The sequence below is a fragment of the Ambystoma mexicanum genome, chromosome 13 (genome assembly GCF_040938575.1).
Source record: "Ambystoma mexicanum isolate Mex_15411 chromosome 13, UKY_AmexF1_1, whole genome shotgun sequence".
Classification (NCBI taxonomy): Eukaryota; Metazoa; Chordata; class Amphibia; order Caudata; family Ambystomatidae; genus Ambystoma; species Ambystoma mexicanum.
Window position 1 is genome coordinate 774,799,307 of NC_090938.1, and position 15,859 is coordinate 774,815,165.

The 15,859-nt window shown below is 50.8% G+C and overlaps 1 protein-coding gene across 1 annotated transcript in view; it reads left to right on the forward strand.

Annotated features, from left to right (window-relative positions):
- LOC138521936 (E3 ubiquitin-protein ligase TRIM39-like) overlaps positions 1-15,859 on the forward strand; it is a 136,020-nt gene that overhangs the window by 34,575 nt on the left and 85,586 nt on the right. Inside the window, exons 5-7 of the mRNA XM_069635110.1 lie at positions 1,793-1,896; positions 7,859-7,879; positions 7,982-8,008. Of these exons, the coding sequence (XP_069491211.1) occupies positions 1,793-1,896; positions 7,859-7,879; positions 7,982-8,008 (152 nt within the window). The remainder of the gene's footprint in view (positions 1-1,792; positions 1,897-7,858; positions 7,880-7,981; positions 8,009-15,859) is intronic.

Here is a 15,859-nt window from a genome sequence, read left to right on the forward strand (position 1 = left end):
AATGTCCCTGGCTTCAGAGGGCCTGATGTATCACAAAACGACAAAACAAAGGTCCCTTCTATTTCTCTTTACGTCGGGCGATTACTCTTCACCCGTGGATCCCCCTCAGCAGGACTCCTATCCTTCTCACAACGTTAGCCTCCCTGAGTCGGGCTCAGACCAACCACTCACTGTGGACATCCCTCAGTCGGGTTCACTTTTGCCATCACAATCTGCTGCATTTTCTATTACAATCTCTTTACTTGTAGTATGAGAGAGTCTCAATCTCTTTTTAAACATCCAGCTAGTTTAGGTCTCCCTCATCCGCGCTCAGACCTTCTAAAGCACTTGCCAACTTCACTCACATAGACTTCCGAAGGGCGATCACGTCTCGCTGGGTCGCTCTTAGTGTTTATAACAAGTGCGGGTTTCACACACCCACGGGTTGCCACAGCATTTCCCTCAGTCGGGCACAAACGCCTGTTTCACAATTCCCTCGGATACTTAAACATTTAACAACGTGTCAAAGACTTTCGATTGTACAAGGGATTTGGCTGGACCCTTGTATGACCACCTTGACACCTCACTTCGGCCTTCCCTATGGCCTCCTGGTACTTGTTGTTTCTATATCTTTTACGTTCAACACAGTCTTTGTTCAGGACAGATGGTAACTGCCCGAGGCCTCCGAATGAGTGCCCATGAGACGCCGGACCATTCTATCTCTGGTACCAAATCGATCAGAAATGAGCTTTGTACCTTTAATCTTCTTAATGTTGCCACTGCAACTTTGAGCCTAACACAGTGAGGCCCCTTATCAGGTTCTTCCGACTCACCGGCTTTGCTGAACTCGTTGGTGTTTCTTTTGCTGCTGTAGTCAAGGACGGTACCACGATGGCAACCTCATCTCTCCGCCCTGGTAATCAGTGCGGGAGTGTTCCATATACCACTGACATCCGTCACACCATTCGCCAACTGCGATTCCCGGCCTTATATTTCTTTTGTCAGAGGCTTTGCGGGTCTGGGTTGAAAAGGGCATGGGCAACTCCCTCCTTGATGTCCTTTCAGGTCTCGCCACCTTTCTCCTTCTTTTGACCTGCGTCCTGGAATCGCTGCTTCCTCATGCACTTGGCCTTGCTCAGAGTGTGTTCTCGTGCTCCGCCTTTTATCCCCATGGGGAAGGGAAAAGGCAGCCAGGTGTGTGTAGTTATCGCCAATTGCCTGATTCTGCCTGACCCTTGTTTGGGACATGTCAGGTATACGTCTCTGATGTTAGTCCGTTGTCTTTCATGGTAATCGGTCTGTGAGAACATGTTTGTGTCAAAAAAGGGGAGAGGTTGAGTTTATAGATATCCGACAGAGTAGGATGGGGAAAAGGTGTTATAAGGAAGGGGATACCGCATCTCACCCTTCAGTGTCCCACTTCCACTCCCCGAAGACCCCTCACCCATGTGATCCTCCCGCACCAGGAACTGGATCCGATAGCGATGGCCATGTCCTGACCACCTGGATGACAGATCTCTGGGGACTAATAAGTGAGACACCTTCAGGTTTCTCACACCATCCTCTCCTCCCTGGGGGTCTCTCATTCAGAATGTATCAAAATGTAGAGATTCCCAAACCCACCCTGTCCTACCCAGGGATCTCTTATTCAAAATGTATCAGAATGTAGAGATCCCGAGCCCACCGTCTCCTCCTTCCATCTTTAGGACTGGGGTCTCTTTTTCCTCCCCCTTATCTCACCCTTTAGACCCCCTTACTCTTACTTGTCACTGGAGGCCGAGGGTTATATACAGCATCTTTCTATAATTCTCAGGTGCAGTGAAGTGAAGGCTCTGAAGCCCCAGGAAGATGCCCCTGGAATAGAGACGATGCTGCTGAGCATCAGACGCCATGCGCAGCTGCTCGCAGAATTAAAAGGTAGATATGAGTCCAGGCCCACCCGAGAGGTAATGTTGATAGGGAAGGCTTTTCCAATCATCACAACACACTTATTTAATTGAAATACATGTAAATCTGCACAGCTCAATGAAAAACCAATATGTTGGCATTCTTGTACTTGTATCGGGCACAGGTAGATAGCAACCAATGGAGAGCGTCACAATGGTCGAGTCCAGGTGCCGAGAGCCGCATACCCTGAATGCTATTACCTGGTGCACCGAGTGTTTAGAGAAATTCCTTATATAGCAAGGGCTTCCGGTTTTTTTGTAAACTGCAGGCATAATGGTGCTGTGTGGTTGTGGGTTAGGATCGTGTGCCACAGTGCTGGCGCATAATGGGAGATCTTTCTCTTCCTGTTTTTTTTGCTTGTGGGCATTTATTTATTTCCAGTCTTGCAAAGATGTGGCATCTGGAATTGCTCTGGCTTCCTAATTTGACCAGTCCCTTGGCTAGCTACCGGTGTGGCTGGGTTACCACAGCCTTGTATGTAATAAAGGCTATTTTAAAGATGTTTTGGGCCGTTAGAAAGGTTGGGGGAAATGCAGTCAAACTGTTTGATGCCGATGATATGTGTGGTGCGAGGGTTGAGGGGGACGGTCAGAGAGGAGTACGTTTCCACTTCCAGGTGGGCTAGAACTGGGGACTACTGCTGGCCTGAAACCCGAGGCTGGCCAGAAAGATTTGATTGTGTGCAGTCCTGCTAGTTGCTACCAAGCCGTCGGGGCATTTTTGTCACTTGGGGATAGCTTTGGCAATAACTCTTTGAGGTCCATGCCAGTTAGCCATGATTGGATGAGTGTTTGATTGGATGAGTCATGATTGGATGAGTGTTTGATTAGATGAGTGTTTGATTGGATGAGTGATTGATTGGATGAGTGTTTGATTGGATGAGTGTTTGATTGGATGAGTGATTGATTGGATGAGTGTTTGATTGGATGATTGTTTGATTGGATGAGTATTTGATTGGTGGGGTTCCCGAGAGGTAAAAACATGTTTTTTGAGGGGTCGATTATAAGAAATTAACCGGTCATCCATGACTGGATGAAAAATCTAAATGCATATACATTTCACTGATAATGCACTCGTTGAGTTGTACATAAAACTCATCAAATCTAGCAAAATATATAGTGGTGTGAAAACAGATTAAGTCAAAATAACTCCTAAAAAAGGATAAACGGAAGGACTGACACAAATCATTAAAGAAGGGGAGGGGGAGAAGTTAGAAGGGGACAATAAAAGGCTAACCAGTCTTTTACCATTTTACTTTAGAGAAGGGAGGAATACAACTTTAAAAGAAATTATAATGCAGAAAAAATAAACCAAACGGTTGTTGATATTAAAAGGAGACGTGCCAAAAGACTTCTTTCATTAAGAAAAATGTGTTGCAAAAATGAAAAGAGATTTTATTTCGGTCAGAAGTATTGTGGTGAAAAGACCGATCCAGTAGAATATGTGTGGCTTGGACCCTCCCCTTCCTGCAGTGGAAACTGAACGGTTCTGCAGGAACGGCTGCAAGGGCTGTTGTCGTCCTATACCATGTGTTGGAGGTCGTAATGACGCATGTACATATGTTGATAGTGTATGGTTAGTGGTTTTGCTTCCCTGTGATTTTCATTGATAAGAGTTGGTTCAAGGCCTAATAAATATGATTGCATTTGTATACATTCTGCCTCACTTGAGTTATTAGAGTGCTCTGTGTGTGCTTAATTGAACCCATCACCACCCACAGTCTCCCAAGTCTGGGCCTTACTGCCCAGTCACACTACCTTGATAGAGTTTGGCTAGACATTAGTGTCGTCCTGGTCACCAGAGTAGGGGGGCCTCTCAGAATCTATCCATAGGGCTGATTCTGAAGATCCATCTTTACCACCTCAGTGAACAGCCTCAGTAGACCATGTTTCCTGATTAGAGAACCCCAAAAGGCCAATAAAGACATTATTTATATCCTGAGAGCGCTGCATCAGGGACCCCTTGGCCTCTGAATAGTAGGTCATACTGTACTCGTGACACAACAGTCTGGCCAACAATGTCTCAGGCATATCGGCTTCCCAGACTTCTGGACTTGGACCGGCTCAGACAATAATTTAGCTTCCCGGTCGGCTAGAGCCTGAAACTTAGCATTGACGCCTTTAGGGCTTGTGGTGTTGGGGTAATAGGGTACGTTTGTTCTAATGCACAAAGTTACTCTCCCAATGCAGTCAATTTCAATCCTTCGGATTTGAGAGATGCACAGGTAGGGGGTAATGCAATACCTCAGGGTCACTTTTAAATCCCCCCGAAGTATTGCTTGCAAGGACACTGAGCCAGTATTGCGTTCAAAATAGGAGGTCCTTTTATCGGTTTAGGACGAAATGACCGAAAATAAATGGTCGCATTGACCATAAGTTCTAAAAATGCTACCACCAAAGGTTCGAATACCAAAAGTTCTAATCTTTGGTGGTAGCATTGTAAAAAAAAAAACGGGGGCTGCGGGGGTGTCCCCCGCATCGCCCCACTCACTATACTTCATGGTATAGTGAGCAGGGGTTGCGGGGGACACCCCCGCAGCCTTCCGTTACAAAAAAAAAAAAGAAAAGGACCCTGCAATGCCGGTTCCCGATCACGGAAGGGAAAGGGAACTGGCGCTGCAGGAACCCAGCGTGAAGATACAGGTAAGTGGGGTTTGTTTATGTTGGGGGTGTGGGTGGGGGTGTGCTGAGGGTGTGGGTGGGGCGTGTTATGGGTGTGTTGTGTGTGCGTGAGAATGTATGCTTGTTTGCATGAGAAAGGTGCAAACTTTTGGTAGTTCGCACCTTTCTCATGCGAACGATTTGCCCGCGGTACTTTCAGTCCTTTTATCAGATATAGTGGCATGATCTGCCTGATCCAATAAAGAGGCTACATTATCTGTGATCTTAATGCCCTTTTCCATGGTCCTTTACTGTGTGCTGAGAATGTTAAGCTCTGAAAGAGTGAGATCTGTGGGTGTGTGACCTGCCCTATGGGGAGCCGGGGAGGATAAGCCGAAACATGACAATTAGACACCCAATGTGATGGGGTGCAGAGGTGGGAGATGGAGGGGAGGCATTAGGGGGAAGGGCAGGGAGTGGGGGTGCAGTGGTGTGAGCTGGAGGAGAGGCATTAGAGGAAGGGCAGGGAGTGGGGGTGCAGTGGTGGGAGCTGGAGGGGAGGCATTGGGCGAAGGGCAGGGAGTGGGGGTTGCAGTGGTGGGAGCTAGATGGGGGGGCATTAGGGGAAGAGCAGGGAGCGGGGGTGCATTGATGGGAGCTGGAGGGGAGGCATTGGGGGAAGGGCAGGGAGTGGGGGTGCAGTGGTGGTAGCTGGAGGGGAGGCATTAGGGGAAGGGCAGGGAGTGGGGGTACAGTGGTGGGAGTTGAGGGGAGGCATTAGGGGAAGGGCAGGGAGTGGTGGTGCAGTGGTGGGAGCTGGAGGGGAGGCATTAGGGGAAGGGCAGGGAGTGGGGGTGAAGTGGTGGGAGCTGGAGGGGAGGCATTAGGGGAAGGGCAAGGAGTGGGGTGCAGTGGTGGCAGCTGGAGGTGAGGCATTAGGGGAAGGGCAGGGAGTGGGGCTGCAGTGGTGGGAGCTGGAGGGGAGGTATTAGGGGAAGGGCAGGGAGTGGGGGTGTAGTGGTGGCAGCTGGAGGTGAGGCATTAGGGGAAGGGCAGGGAGTGGGGCTGCAGTGGTGGGAGCTGGAGGGGAGGTATTAGGGGAAGGGCAGGGAGTGGGGGTGCAGTGGTGGCAGCTGGAGGTGAGGCATTAGGGGAAGGGCAGGGAGTGGGGGTGCAGTGGTGGGAGCTGGAGGGGAGGCATTAGGGGAAGGGCATGGAGTGGGGGTGCAGTGGTGGGAGCTGGAGGGGAGGCATTAGGGGAGGGGTGGCGAGTGGGGGTTTCAGTGCTGGCAGCTGGAGGTGAGGCATTAGGGGAAGGGTAGGGAGTGGGTGTGCAGTGCTGGGAGCTGGAGGGGAGGCGTTGGGGGAAGGGCAGGGAGTGGGGGTGCAGTGGTGGGAGCTGGAGGGGAGGCATTAGGGGAAGGGCAGGGAGTGGGGGTACAGTGGTGGGATTTGGGGGGAGGCATTAGGGGAAGGGCAGGGAGTGGTGGTGCAGTGGTGGGAGCTGGAGGGGAGGCATTAGGGGAAGGGCCGGGAGTGGGGGTGCAGTGGTGGGAGCTGGGGGGGGAGGCATTAGGGGAAGGGTAGGGAGTAGGGGTGCATAGTGGGAGCTGGAGGGGAGGCATTAGGGGAAGGGCAGGGAGTGGGAGGTGCAGTGGTGGGAGCTGGAGGGGAGGCATTGGGGCAGGGAGTGGGGGTGCAGTGGTGGGAGCTGGAGAGGAGGCATTGAGGAAGGGCAAGGAGTGGGGGTGCAGTGGTGGAAGCTAGAGGGGGCATTAGAGGAAAGGCAGGGAGTCGGGGTGCAGTGGCGGGAGCTAGGGGGGTGGCATTAGGGGAAGGGCAGGGAGTGGGGGTGCAGTGGTGGGAGCTGGAGGGGAGGCATTGGAAGGGCAGGGAGTGGGGGTGCACTGGTGGGAGCTGGAGGGGAGGCATTAGGGGAAGGGCAGGGAGTGGGGGTGCAGTGGTGTTAGCTGGAGGGGAGGCATTAGAGGAAGGGCATGGAGTGGGGTGCAGTGGTGGGAGCTGGAGGGGAGGGATAAGGGGAAGGGCAGGGAGTGGGGGTGCAGGGGTGGGAGCTGGAGGGGAGACATTAGGGGAAGGGCAGGGAGTGGGGGTGCAGTGGTGTGAGCTGGAGGGGAGGCATTAGAGGAAGGGCAGGGAGTGGGGGTGCAGTGGTGGGTGCTGGAGAGGAGGCATTAGGGGAAGGGCAGGGAGTGGGGGTGCACTGCTGGGAGCTGGAGGGGAGGCATTGGGCGAAGGGCAGGGAGTGGGGGTTGCAGTGGTGGGAGCTAGATGGGGGGGCATTAGAGGAAGAGCAGGGAGCGGGGGTACATTGATGGGAGCTGGAGGGGAGGCATTGGGGGAAGGGCAGGGAGTGGGGGTGCAGTGGTGGGAGCTGGAGGGGAGGCATTAGGGGAAGGGCAGGGAGTGGGGGTACAGTGGTGGGAGTTGGGGGGAGGCATTAGGGGAAGGGCAGGGAGTGGTGGTGCAGTGGTGGGAGCTGGAGGGGAGGCATTAGGGGAAGGGCCGGGAGTGGGGGTGCAGTGGTGGGAGCTGGGGGGGAGGCATTAGGGGAAGGGTAGGGAGTAGGGGTGCATAGTGGGAGCTGGAGGGGAGGCATTAGGGGAAGGGCAGGGAGTGGGAGGTGCATTGGTGGGAGCTGGAGGGGAGGCATTGGGGGCAGGGAGTGGGGGTGCAGTGGTGGGAGCTGGAGAGGAGGCATTGGGGAAGGGCAAGGAGTGGGGGTGCAGTGGTGGAAGCTAGAGGGGGCATTAGAGGAAAGGCAGGGAGTCGGGGTGCAGTGGCGGGAGCTAGGGGGTGGCATTAGGGGAAGGGCAGGGAGTGGGGGTGCAGTGGTGGGATCTGGAGGGGAGGCATTGGAAGGGCAGGGAGTGGGGGTGCAGTGGTGGGAGCTGGAGGGGAGGCATTAGGGGAAGGGCAGGGAGTGGGGTTGCAGTGGTGGGAGCTGGAGGGGAGGGATAAGGGGAAGGGCAGGGAGTGGGGGTGCAGGGGTGGGAGCTGGATGGTAGACATTAGGGGAAGGGCAGTGAGTGGGGGTGCAGTGGTGTGAGCTGGAGGGGAGGCATTAGAGGAAGGGCAGGGAGTGTGGGTGCAGTGGTGGGTGCTGGAGAGGAGGCATTAGGGGAAGGGCAGGGAGTGGGGGTGCAGTGGTGGGAGGTGGAGGGGCGGCATTAGGGGAAGGGCAGGGAGTGGGGGGTGCAGTGGTGGGAGTTGGAGGGGAGGCATTAGGGGAAGGGCAGGGAGTACTGGGTTATGTTTTGCAGTAAAAACGTTTGGGATCTAATGCATCACTTGTTTTTCTTTTATTACAGAAACATTTCCTGCAGAAATGGGTAAGTTCCATTAATGGTAATAAATATATTATATTTAACATACTTCAATGTCTCGCTGCTTTGTCTGATTTCACAAACCCTTAATTTTCTTCTTGCTTTCAGATTGGAGATACGTGAAATCCTGTGAACGTGAGTACTTGTGATTTACAAATCCCAAACTAACCCTCCATGAGTCCTCCTGGATCTCAGGAGTCACTGTCAGGTGAGGCAGCTTGAGTCCCCTGCAGTGACACTCGGTCATAGGAAAGGAACATGAGTCACAGAGAGTCACCAGTAGGTGAGGCGGCATGAGGCCCCTGCAGTGACACTCGGTCATAGGAAAGGAACATGAGTCACAGAGTCACCTTCCTGTTTGAGGTGCCTGAGCACCACCAAACTGCCGCGGTTGAACCACCGGAGCTGGTTTCAATCTCGGCTCCTGGGCTAGCGGGCTCAATCCAACCAAAGCACATGGTCCAGGATAATGCATTTTCCTACACTCCAGGCCTCTTGTTGCCCGCACACGTGAGCAGAATATCAGCCCACCCATTAGCCAAAACCTGCATTAGTGTCACGTAAAGTAGGGCTGCGAGGGCTCCCCATATACAGGAACTGCCCTGTTCAGCCTCAGGTTCCCCTATACCTGCATCCCCTATCCCACAATATATAAAGCCTCTTTTATTATAAGGATTTTTTTGCAGATGTTTATTCTACTGTCAATAACTTATTTTTGAAGTCCCACGTCTAAGTGCTTGCATCTTACTTTCACCAATAGAGTACATGTACTCACACAATGGGCCTCATTCCAAGTCCGGCGGTAACCGTGCTGGAAAAACCGGCAGGTTGCCACCGGACCTGGAATGAATTACCTGCTCCAGACTTGCCGGATTTACCGGGGCATTACAGCCCCGGCGGTCCTGTAATTCTGGAGCCGCCATTCCGTTACTCCCCATTCCCATGGATTCCCATAGGACCCCATGGGAATGGGGAGTGTGGAAACACTGGCACCTGGCGGGAGTAACACCACCCACCTGAAGGACTCATAGTTTACCGGTCCGGAAACAACGGCCCAATATCTTCTTCCATTGATTTTATCCTAATTGATTTGAAAAAGAACAAGCATTGGCAATGCCAACAGTTTGGGTTTTGAGTCAGCAAAGTCACTTGTGGTGTGAGTACCTGAGTGTCTAACAGCAGTGCTTGGCAAATGCCTAATACTTGTACACAAGCCAAAACTGCTGGCTTTGCCAATGTTTGTTTTTACCAGGACTTCAGTGAAGGACACAGATAGTGCTTATAAATCGAGTGGTTGAAAGGAGACCCTGTTCCGACATTTTGATTACACCAATAGAGCATTGGCAGCTGCAACATCTGTTTCTCAGCTGTGTGCCCACAATCTTTGGGAGCTGGCATAGGCTGGTGTAGGCAAGTGTGTTTTGGCAGCATTCTGGATGTGCTGCGGCTGAATGGGACAGAACTTCTACTGAGTAAGCAGTGATTAAAGGACCTAAAGACCCTGGGTTCCGTAATGGTGAGGCTCCATGAGGCTGAGAGGAATTTATAATTAAGGTCGATTTATTTTGTATAAATGTAGAATCCCTGGGCGTGAATTATTTAATTCCATGATCTGCAGCGGTTCGTTTAATGGGCTCTTTTCTAAGGCCATTTCACTGGGCGCGCGGCCGTGCTCAGCCTTCCCTCAGGGTAACCTATAGCTGCAGATTTGTCTGTGGGGACTGCGACTGTTCCCAAGTGCGAGGGTTCGTGCCCAACCTCGCACGCCCACTAGACAATTGCTGTTATTATCACACAAGGAAAAGCGGCCTGAAAGTATCGACCTCAGAAGGGTGAAAGACAGAGTCTGTCCGGCTGCCAGGATCCCGAACGTGCGACCGCAGGTTTATCAATCTTACACATTCGGTTTCGCACAGCACCTACCATGCACTCGGGGCACCAAAAAACTGCACCGTTTGAACAATTCAAGTGGGCAGCATTTCGTGCCATCGTTTTTAGTTCTTTTGTGCCATTACAGAACGGTTGCAGACTGCAGCCATATGCAAATTAAGCTTGGACCTATCCCAGAGCAGCGCATGTCACGTCCTATCGGCATGCAAACACACGTTACCCTACGCTTGCTGCCCTCTACCACTGTCTTTGTTGTCGCGTAACACTGACCTGCTCTGCAGTTAATTGGATGGTTTGTTGGTGTGGAGCCCGCCAGGCCCATTTCCAATGTGGCTACCTGGAAACCCAGACTTACAGCCCTATAGTTACCAGAAGCACCAGAAGGCAATGTGATGCAGAATGGAAAGCAAAGGCTTCCTTTAACATCCCAAAAATATTGGTCCTCACATCTGTTCCTTGCATTGAATTTCTCTTTAAAAAGGCCCTGGCAATGCCAACAGTGTTGGCACTTTTATAGGCAATAGATAGGCATTTGCCAGGCACTGCCATCATATGCACAGACATTCACACCATTTGCCCGCTGTTGCAGTCTTATGATCTTGTAGTACAGTTATGGCAATCCCTGGCAAATGCCCATCCCATGCTTACACACACATCAAAACTGTTGGCCTTGCCAATGCTTGTCCACGAGCATGGAGGGGGAGTCGGGATCTCAAGGGTTGGGGAGGGCTCCTAAGGCTTGAAGTGAAAGTGCGGAAGTAAAGGGATTTGACAAAAAAGCAGGGTTTGGGCAAACATCTGGTGGCTGATTTGGGCCGAATCTAAAAGCTCTGCAAATAGTTTTTACACATAGCCGGCCAGGTAGCTCGACAAGTCAAGCTCATGCTGTTGTTAGATCAACCCCACGGATCTTTCTCCTTCAGAAACGGATGCCTGTGAAAAAAAGAAGGAACTCTTTAATGTGCCTATTCCCTGGGTCAGGGCTTGACCCCACCAAACTACCACCTCACAGTCAGTGGGTGTCGGCTGCCCACTCCAGATTGAATATGTTACTTTTAGACTCTTCTGTCACCAGCAAGGCACCGCACATTACCTAGATGTGTGCTTTTGTCCCTGGGAGGCACCAGGCATTACCTATATTTTTGTTTGTGGCACAGTGGTTGTACACCATAACAACTGCCATAAAATCAATAATTGCTCCCATAGCCAAGCAGAGCTGCACGAGATAGCAGACCAGTGTGATGTGTGGTCTATTAGCTCAGAAACCACTATGTAATGTTTGTCATTGGTGTTTTAATACTGCCATGGGCACCGAGTTACGGTGAACTGTTACTTTCACCCAGGATGCTTATTTGCACCGTCACGCCCTCTACCCCACACTCTTGATCATAAAACGTTACCTTCCAGGAAAGCCTACAAACCCAGCCCTCCCATTGCAACCGACTTATCTGTCACTTCATGCGGCCATAAGCTCACTGGTATGTAGACCTTCTCGCCCCTCTCCTCATCCGGGAGCATGCACCACTTCCTCTGGCTTTTGATCAGAAAGGCCCGGGGCATGGTTGCGCTATGCAGAGCTCTGTGCTCCTTCGCGCGCCACCACTGGGAACGTTGATTTGGACCCGGGCCCTTGATTTAATTACAGCCCGTGATGTATGGCAGCCTGCCTTAGCCACGTGAGTGACTTACTTGGGGTGGGCACAATGATGAGGAAAAGCTCAGATTACAGTGCCAGCCAAGACCAGCGACACCCAATGCGTTCTGCACTCTCCTCACTGGTGGCATACCCAGGCCCGATTCTGGGCCCGGGTGCCATTGACTTTGGGTGGGCGCTATTGGTCTGGAACTGTTACCTGACGACCCCCCCTCCCGACATCACATGACATCACACACACACACTACTACTCACTTTCCTTAGCTTGAGCCGAGTCTCTCTCTAGGCTCCCTCGAAAACCAAACGCTGTCGCGGAGGCCGGCACCAGCCTGTTCAGTCTCAGTCAGCACGTGTCGCTGCCTGGCTGCTCCACTTCGCTCTGGACAAACGCAGGCTGCACAGCAGTGCACTGCGCAGGGGCACGTGCAGTTTGTTCCCCGGCCCGGGCACAACCAAATGCTCAGGCGCGCGGTACTCAGCGAGCAGAAGTACTTTTAGCCTGCAGTCTGCAGAACGTGTACTTTTGCACACTGACGGCTGCAGCCTGCAGAATTATTTCCACACGCTGCATGCAACTGCAGACAGTGGCAGAGACGCAGTGCACTGTGCACAACACTTACATATTCTTCGGGGATAAATGCCATTATATACCCCCACTTAAAATTGTGGGGCGGATTTGTCCCCCCCTGTCCCTCCCATGTCCTACGCCCATGCTTGCCAGCTCCTTACATGTGAGGTGGTTAGCAAGGCTGTTGCTATGCCGTAAATCCTGACTTTGCAGGAGTGGCGGACTTGGTATATTGCTGCCACTCCCGGATTACATCAGAATCCATTTCCTCATGGAAAAGTGTCATTCTACTGAGACACGGCACTTTTCCATTTTAACATGCACATCTGAATCAGGCCCAGAGACACATCACCTTTCCATTTTAACATGCACCTCTGAATCAGGCCCACGTCTGCAATGCAGCTAGCAGGAAAGCGATGCTGCGGTTGATTAAGGCCTCTGCACTGCAAGTGGCTTGTGAATCTAATTCAAGATCAGTGATCAAGCAAACAGCCTTATTAATATTACCTGGATTCCAACTCACCCTTGATTTATAGTAATGTTGCTGATGGGGTCACTATCATGAGCTGGCTCAGTGTAATTTATATAGGAGAAGAGGGGAAAGTGGTCACTTTCTGTTCTTGTTAAGACCTTCATATTTGGGTACATGTTGATGTTTACAAAGACATACTCGATAATTGATGCACTATTGTCAGTCACTCTGGTATATCACTCTGGCGATACACCTGGGCAAAGACCGTTTAGCATGATAAAGCCTTGGGAGTAAATCATAAATGTTGATGATTAATAGAGAAGTTGTATGGCCACACTTCGGGGCCCAATTAATAATAGCAGCAAGCACTGAGTCGCCTGAAGTGCTGATCTTGGTGATTTGGTAAGTATTATCAACACTAATGATCAATCGTCCTTTTGGTTGCCCTTGAGTCCCCTTGTAGCCATAGTTTGAATGGAATGGCGGCTGCCGATTTCCAAGTTATCCTGGAGCCAGATTTCCTGTAATGCCAATACACAAAAATTGGGGAGGTTATCTAAGAAACCTTCAGGTTCAGTGAAGTGGGAGAAGCCTCAGGTGTTCCAGGACAAAATGGTAAAAGTGCAGCTAGGATCTATATGGATTTTGTGGTTGTAGAATTGAAGGTAACCACTGCCAGCTGGTAGCAGCCGACCCTCTTTCTCTTCCAAGGGAGAGTGAACACCAACATGTCTTAACTCAAAAACATCAATGGCGACAGTAATAGCGTTGCCTTGTCAGCTGGGAGATAGTGTTGATTGATTAAGTTTGACCCCCATAGGTTGGATGTTGAGGGGTCTAGTTGAAAGCAAAGGAACAGGTCTACTAGTTTTCAGTACTCCCCTATCTAGATTAAACATGGCTGAACCCAAGAGCATCAATGGTGATGGTAATAGCATTGTGTTATAATTAAAGATGATGCGTACAACAAGCACCGGTACGTTCATGGCACCCCATCCGGCAAGCTAATGATCTCCAACTGCCACTCATCGAACACCAGCACGTCACACACGCACCACATTCCAGGATTCTATCACTTGAACACACCAAGACCCAATACAACACCTCTCCCCCCGTAAAGGGCCAACACACCCAATACACCACTTCTCCCCCCGTAAAGGTCAGCAAACTTAAGACAACAAAACAACACTTCTTCCCCCGTAACCTCTCAGCGGAGAACATCAACCAACCTCACCACGAGACACTAACTAAACTCCATACTTGACACCTAACGTGTGGCCAACACGTAAAAGAGCAAGTACGTCCGCAATCACCCGCAAGAACCCGTACCTCTAAGGCAACTATCAAATCTACCCTACTATACCGCAGTCCGACCAAAATTAACTTCAACGCGGACCCTTAATCTGGCACTCCACCTACACAGGCACACATGAACTCCACTACTAACCAACAACCAACCCACCAAACTTCCATAGACACCGCTATCCCTACCTTCCTACCAAAAGGAACAAAACACCATAAAACCCAACAAGGAACACCATAACAGGACCAAAAACCCTCAAGGTCTAAAAACAATAAAACGAACATCCACCGGTCCCGAGCTGCCCCTCGGAACTAGGCCTGCCACACCTAACATCCCAACAATAGTGACAAAACTAACTTACCGAACCCCCAGTGCACGAACCTCCTTCCGCCCCAAGCTGCCCCTCGAGGCCTCAAGCCTGCCACGCTTGAGCACAAACAAGCTCCAAACCTGAGCAACAAGCACAATGGCCCAAAATGTTCCCACGTTCCACAAACTCCTAGCAGAAAAACACCACTAGGCCAAACTAAACACCATAAAAGAGACAGCCACATTCTCTATTACCCAGATACAACCCCCTACTTGATAAAACAACAACATCCGCTACCACCACCTACTACCTCCAGCTACCACGTGACCCCAGGTCACAGTCTCCCGTAACCCAGCTCCTAACATGACCCCAAGTCACAGCCTCTAACGTGACCCCAAGTCACAGCCTCTAACGCTATGGCACCAAACCATTGCCAAAAAGTGCACGTTAACCCCTGCACAACGAGTTACCAACATTGTACCAACATTGCAACCCAGAACATCGACAACACCACACCCACAAGACAAAAATAACATGGGTTCACCTCCCCAAATCCAAGGGTCACGCAAAACAGGACCCGGCCGGTATCCTGCCACGCCCCAAGGAACACAGCCTAACCACAACTCAACACCATGAGCCCTAAACACATACTATGCCACACGCACACACTCATGTGAATAATTAACAACTCAACATTGAACCGCCCGCCTTTCAATGCACCCGCTGTTATTTGTATGCACGACCTCACAACACGCATACAACCGCGCATACAAACACACATGCAACCACCATACAACTGTGCATACAAACACGCATGCAACCACCAAGACACACACTGTGACCACAAATGGTTGCAATAAAATGTCCCAATTCTTGAAACAGGGAAAACACTGCAAAATCGCGCAGAAATTACTCCCGCCTCCCCCCCGCCCTCCCCCCAACCCTGAAGAGAGTGGCGAGAGTCACACCATCTTGAGGAACAACAACCCACCCTCAAGTCCGTCCCACCTGCAAGGGAAAATAATGTAACACAACACATCATAAAACTTTAAAACATACATGGATACTCCTTCCCGGAACATTCCAAACACAGTAATTACATAATAAGAAGGGCCACAACATGAACACTCGTATTACACACACACCGCACAGGCCCGACGCTAACAATACATTACTAAGAGGCCAATTAGGTTGCCTCCCATAGGTTGGTTGTAGAGGGTCTAGAAGAAAGCAAAGGAACAGGTCTACTGGATTTCAGTACCCCCTCTCTAGATTGAGGCCACACTTTCTAGATGGAGCTTTAACAATAGAACAGTCATGACCTAATTGCCCCAAAATCTGCATCACGTGACGTGACACAATCTAGTCCAGCGTGATTGTGAAAATAAACTATCACGCTAGCATAGTACGAGTCTTCTAGGAGGTCAACAATCGCAATGTCCTCCTTTTGTAGACACCGCAGAGGAATGATGTCATGAACTAAATGGAAGAGGGTTGTTCGATTTAGATAATAGTTCCGACCGACATAAAAAAGGCTCTGTACTTTGAGGGCCAAGCAGTCAGCATCTGAACTAGAATGAGGGTGGTAGAGGCCCCTCTTCCCATTTACTGATTTAGTGACTCCATTTTCCTCATGGACGGATATTAGGTGGAGCCGTTAGGGTGCGTGTCCGAAGCAATGGCGTTAGATGTTATCCCATGATTGTCCTCTGGAAAAGGGTTTTCCAAATCTTCCAGAATGTGGGAATCTTCGGGTAATGGCTGGCACTTAATAGTTCCTGTAGTCTGT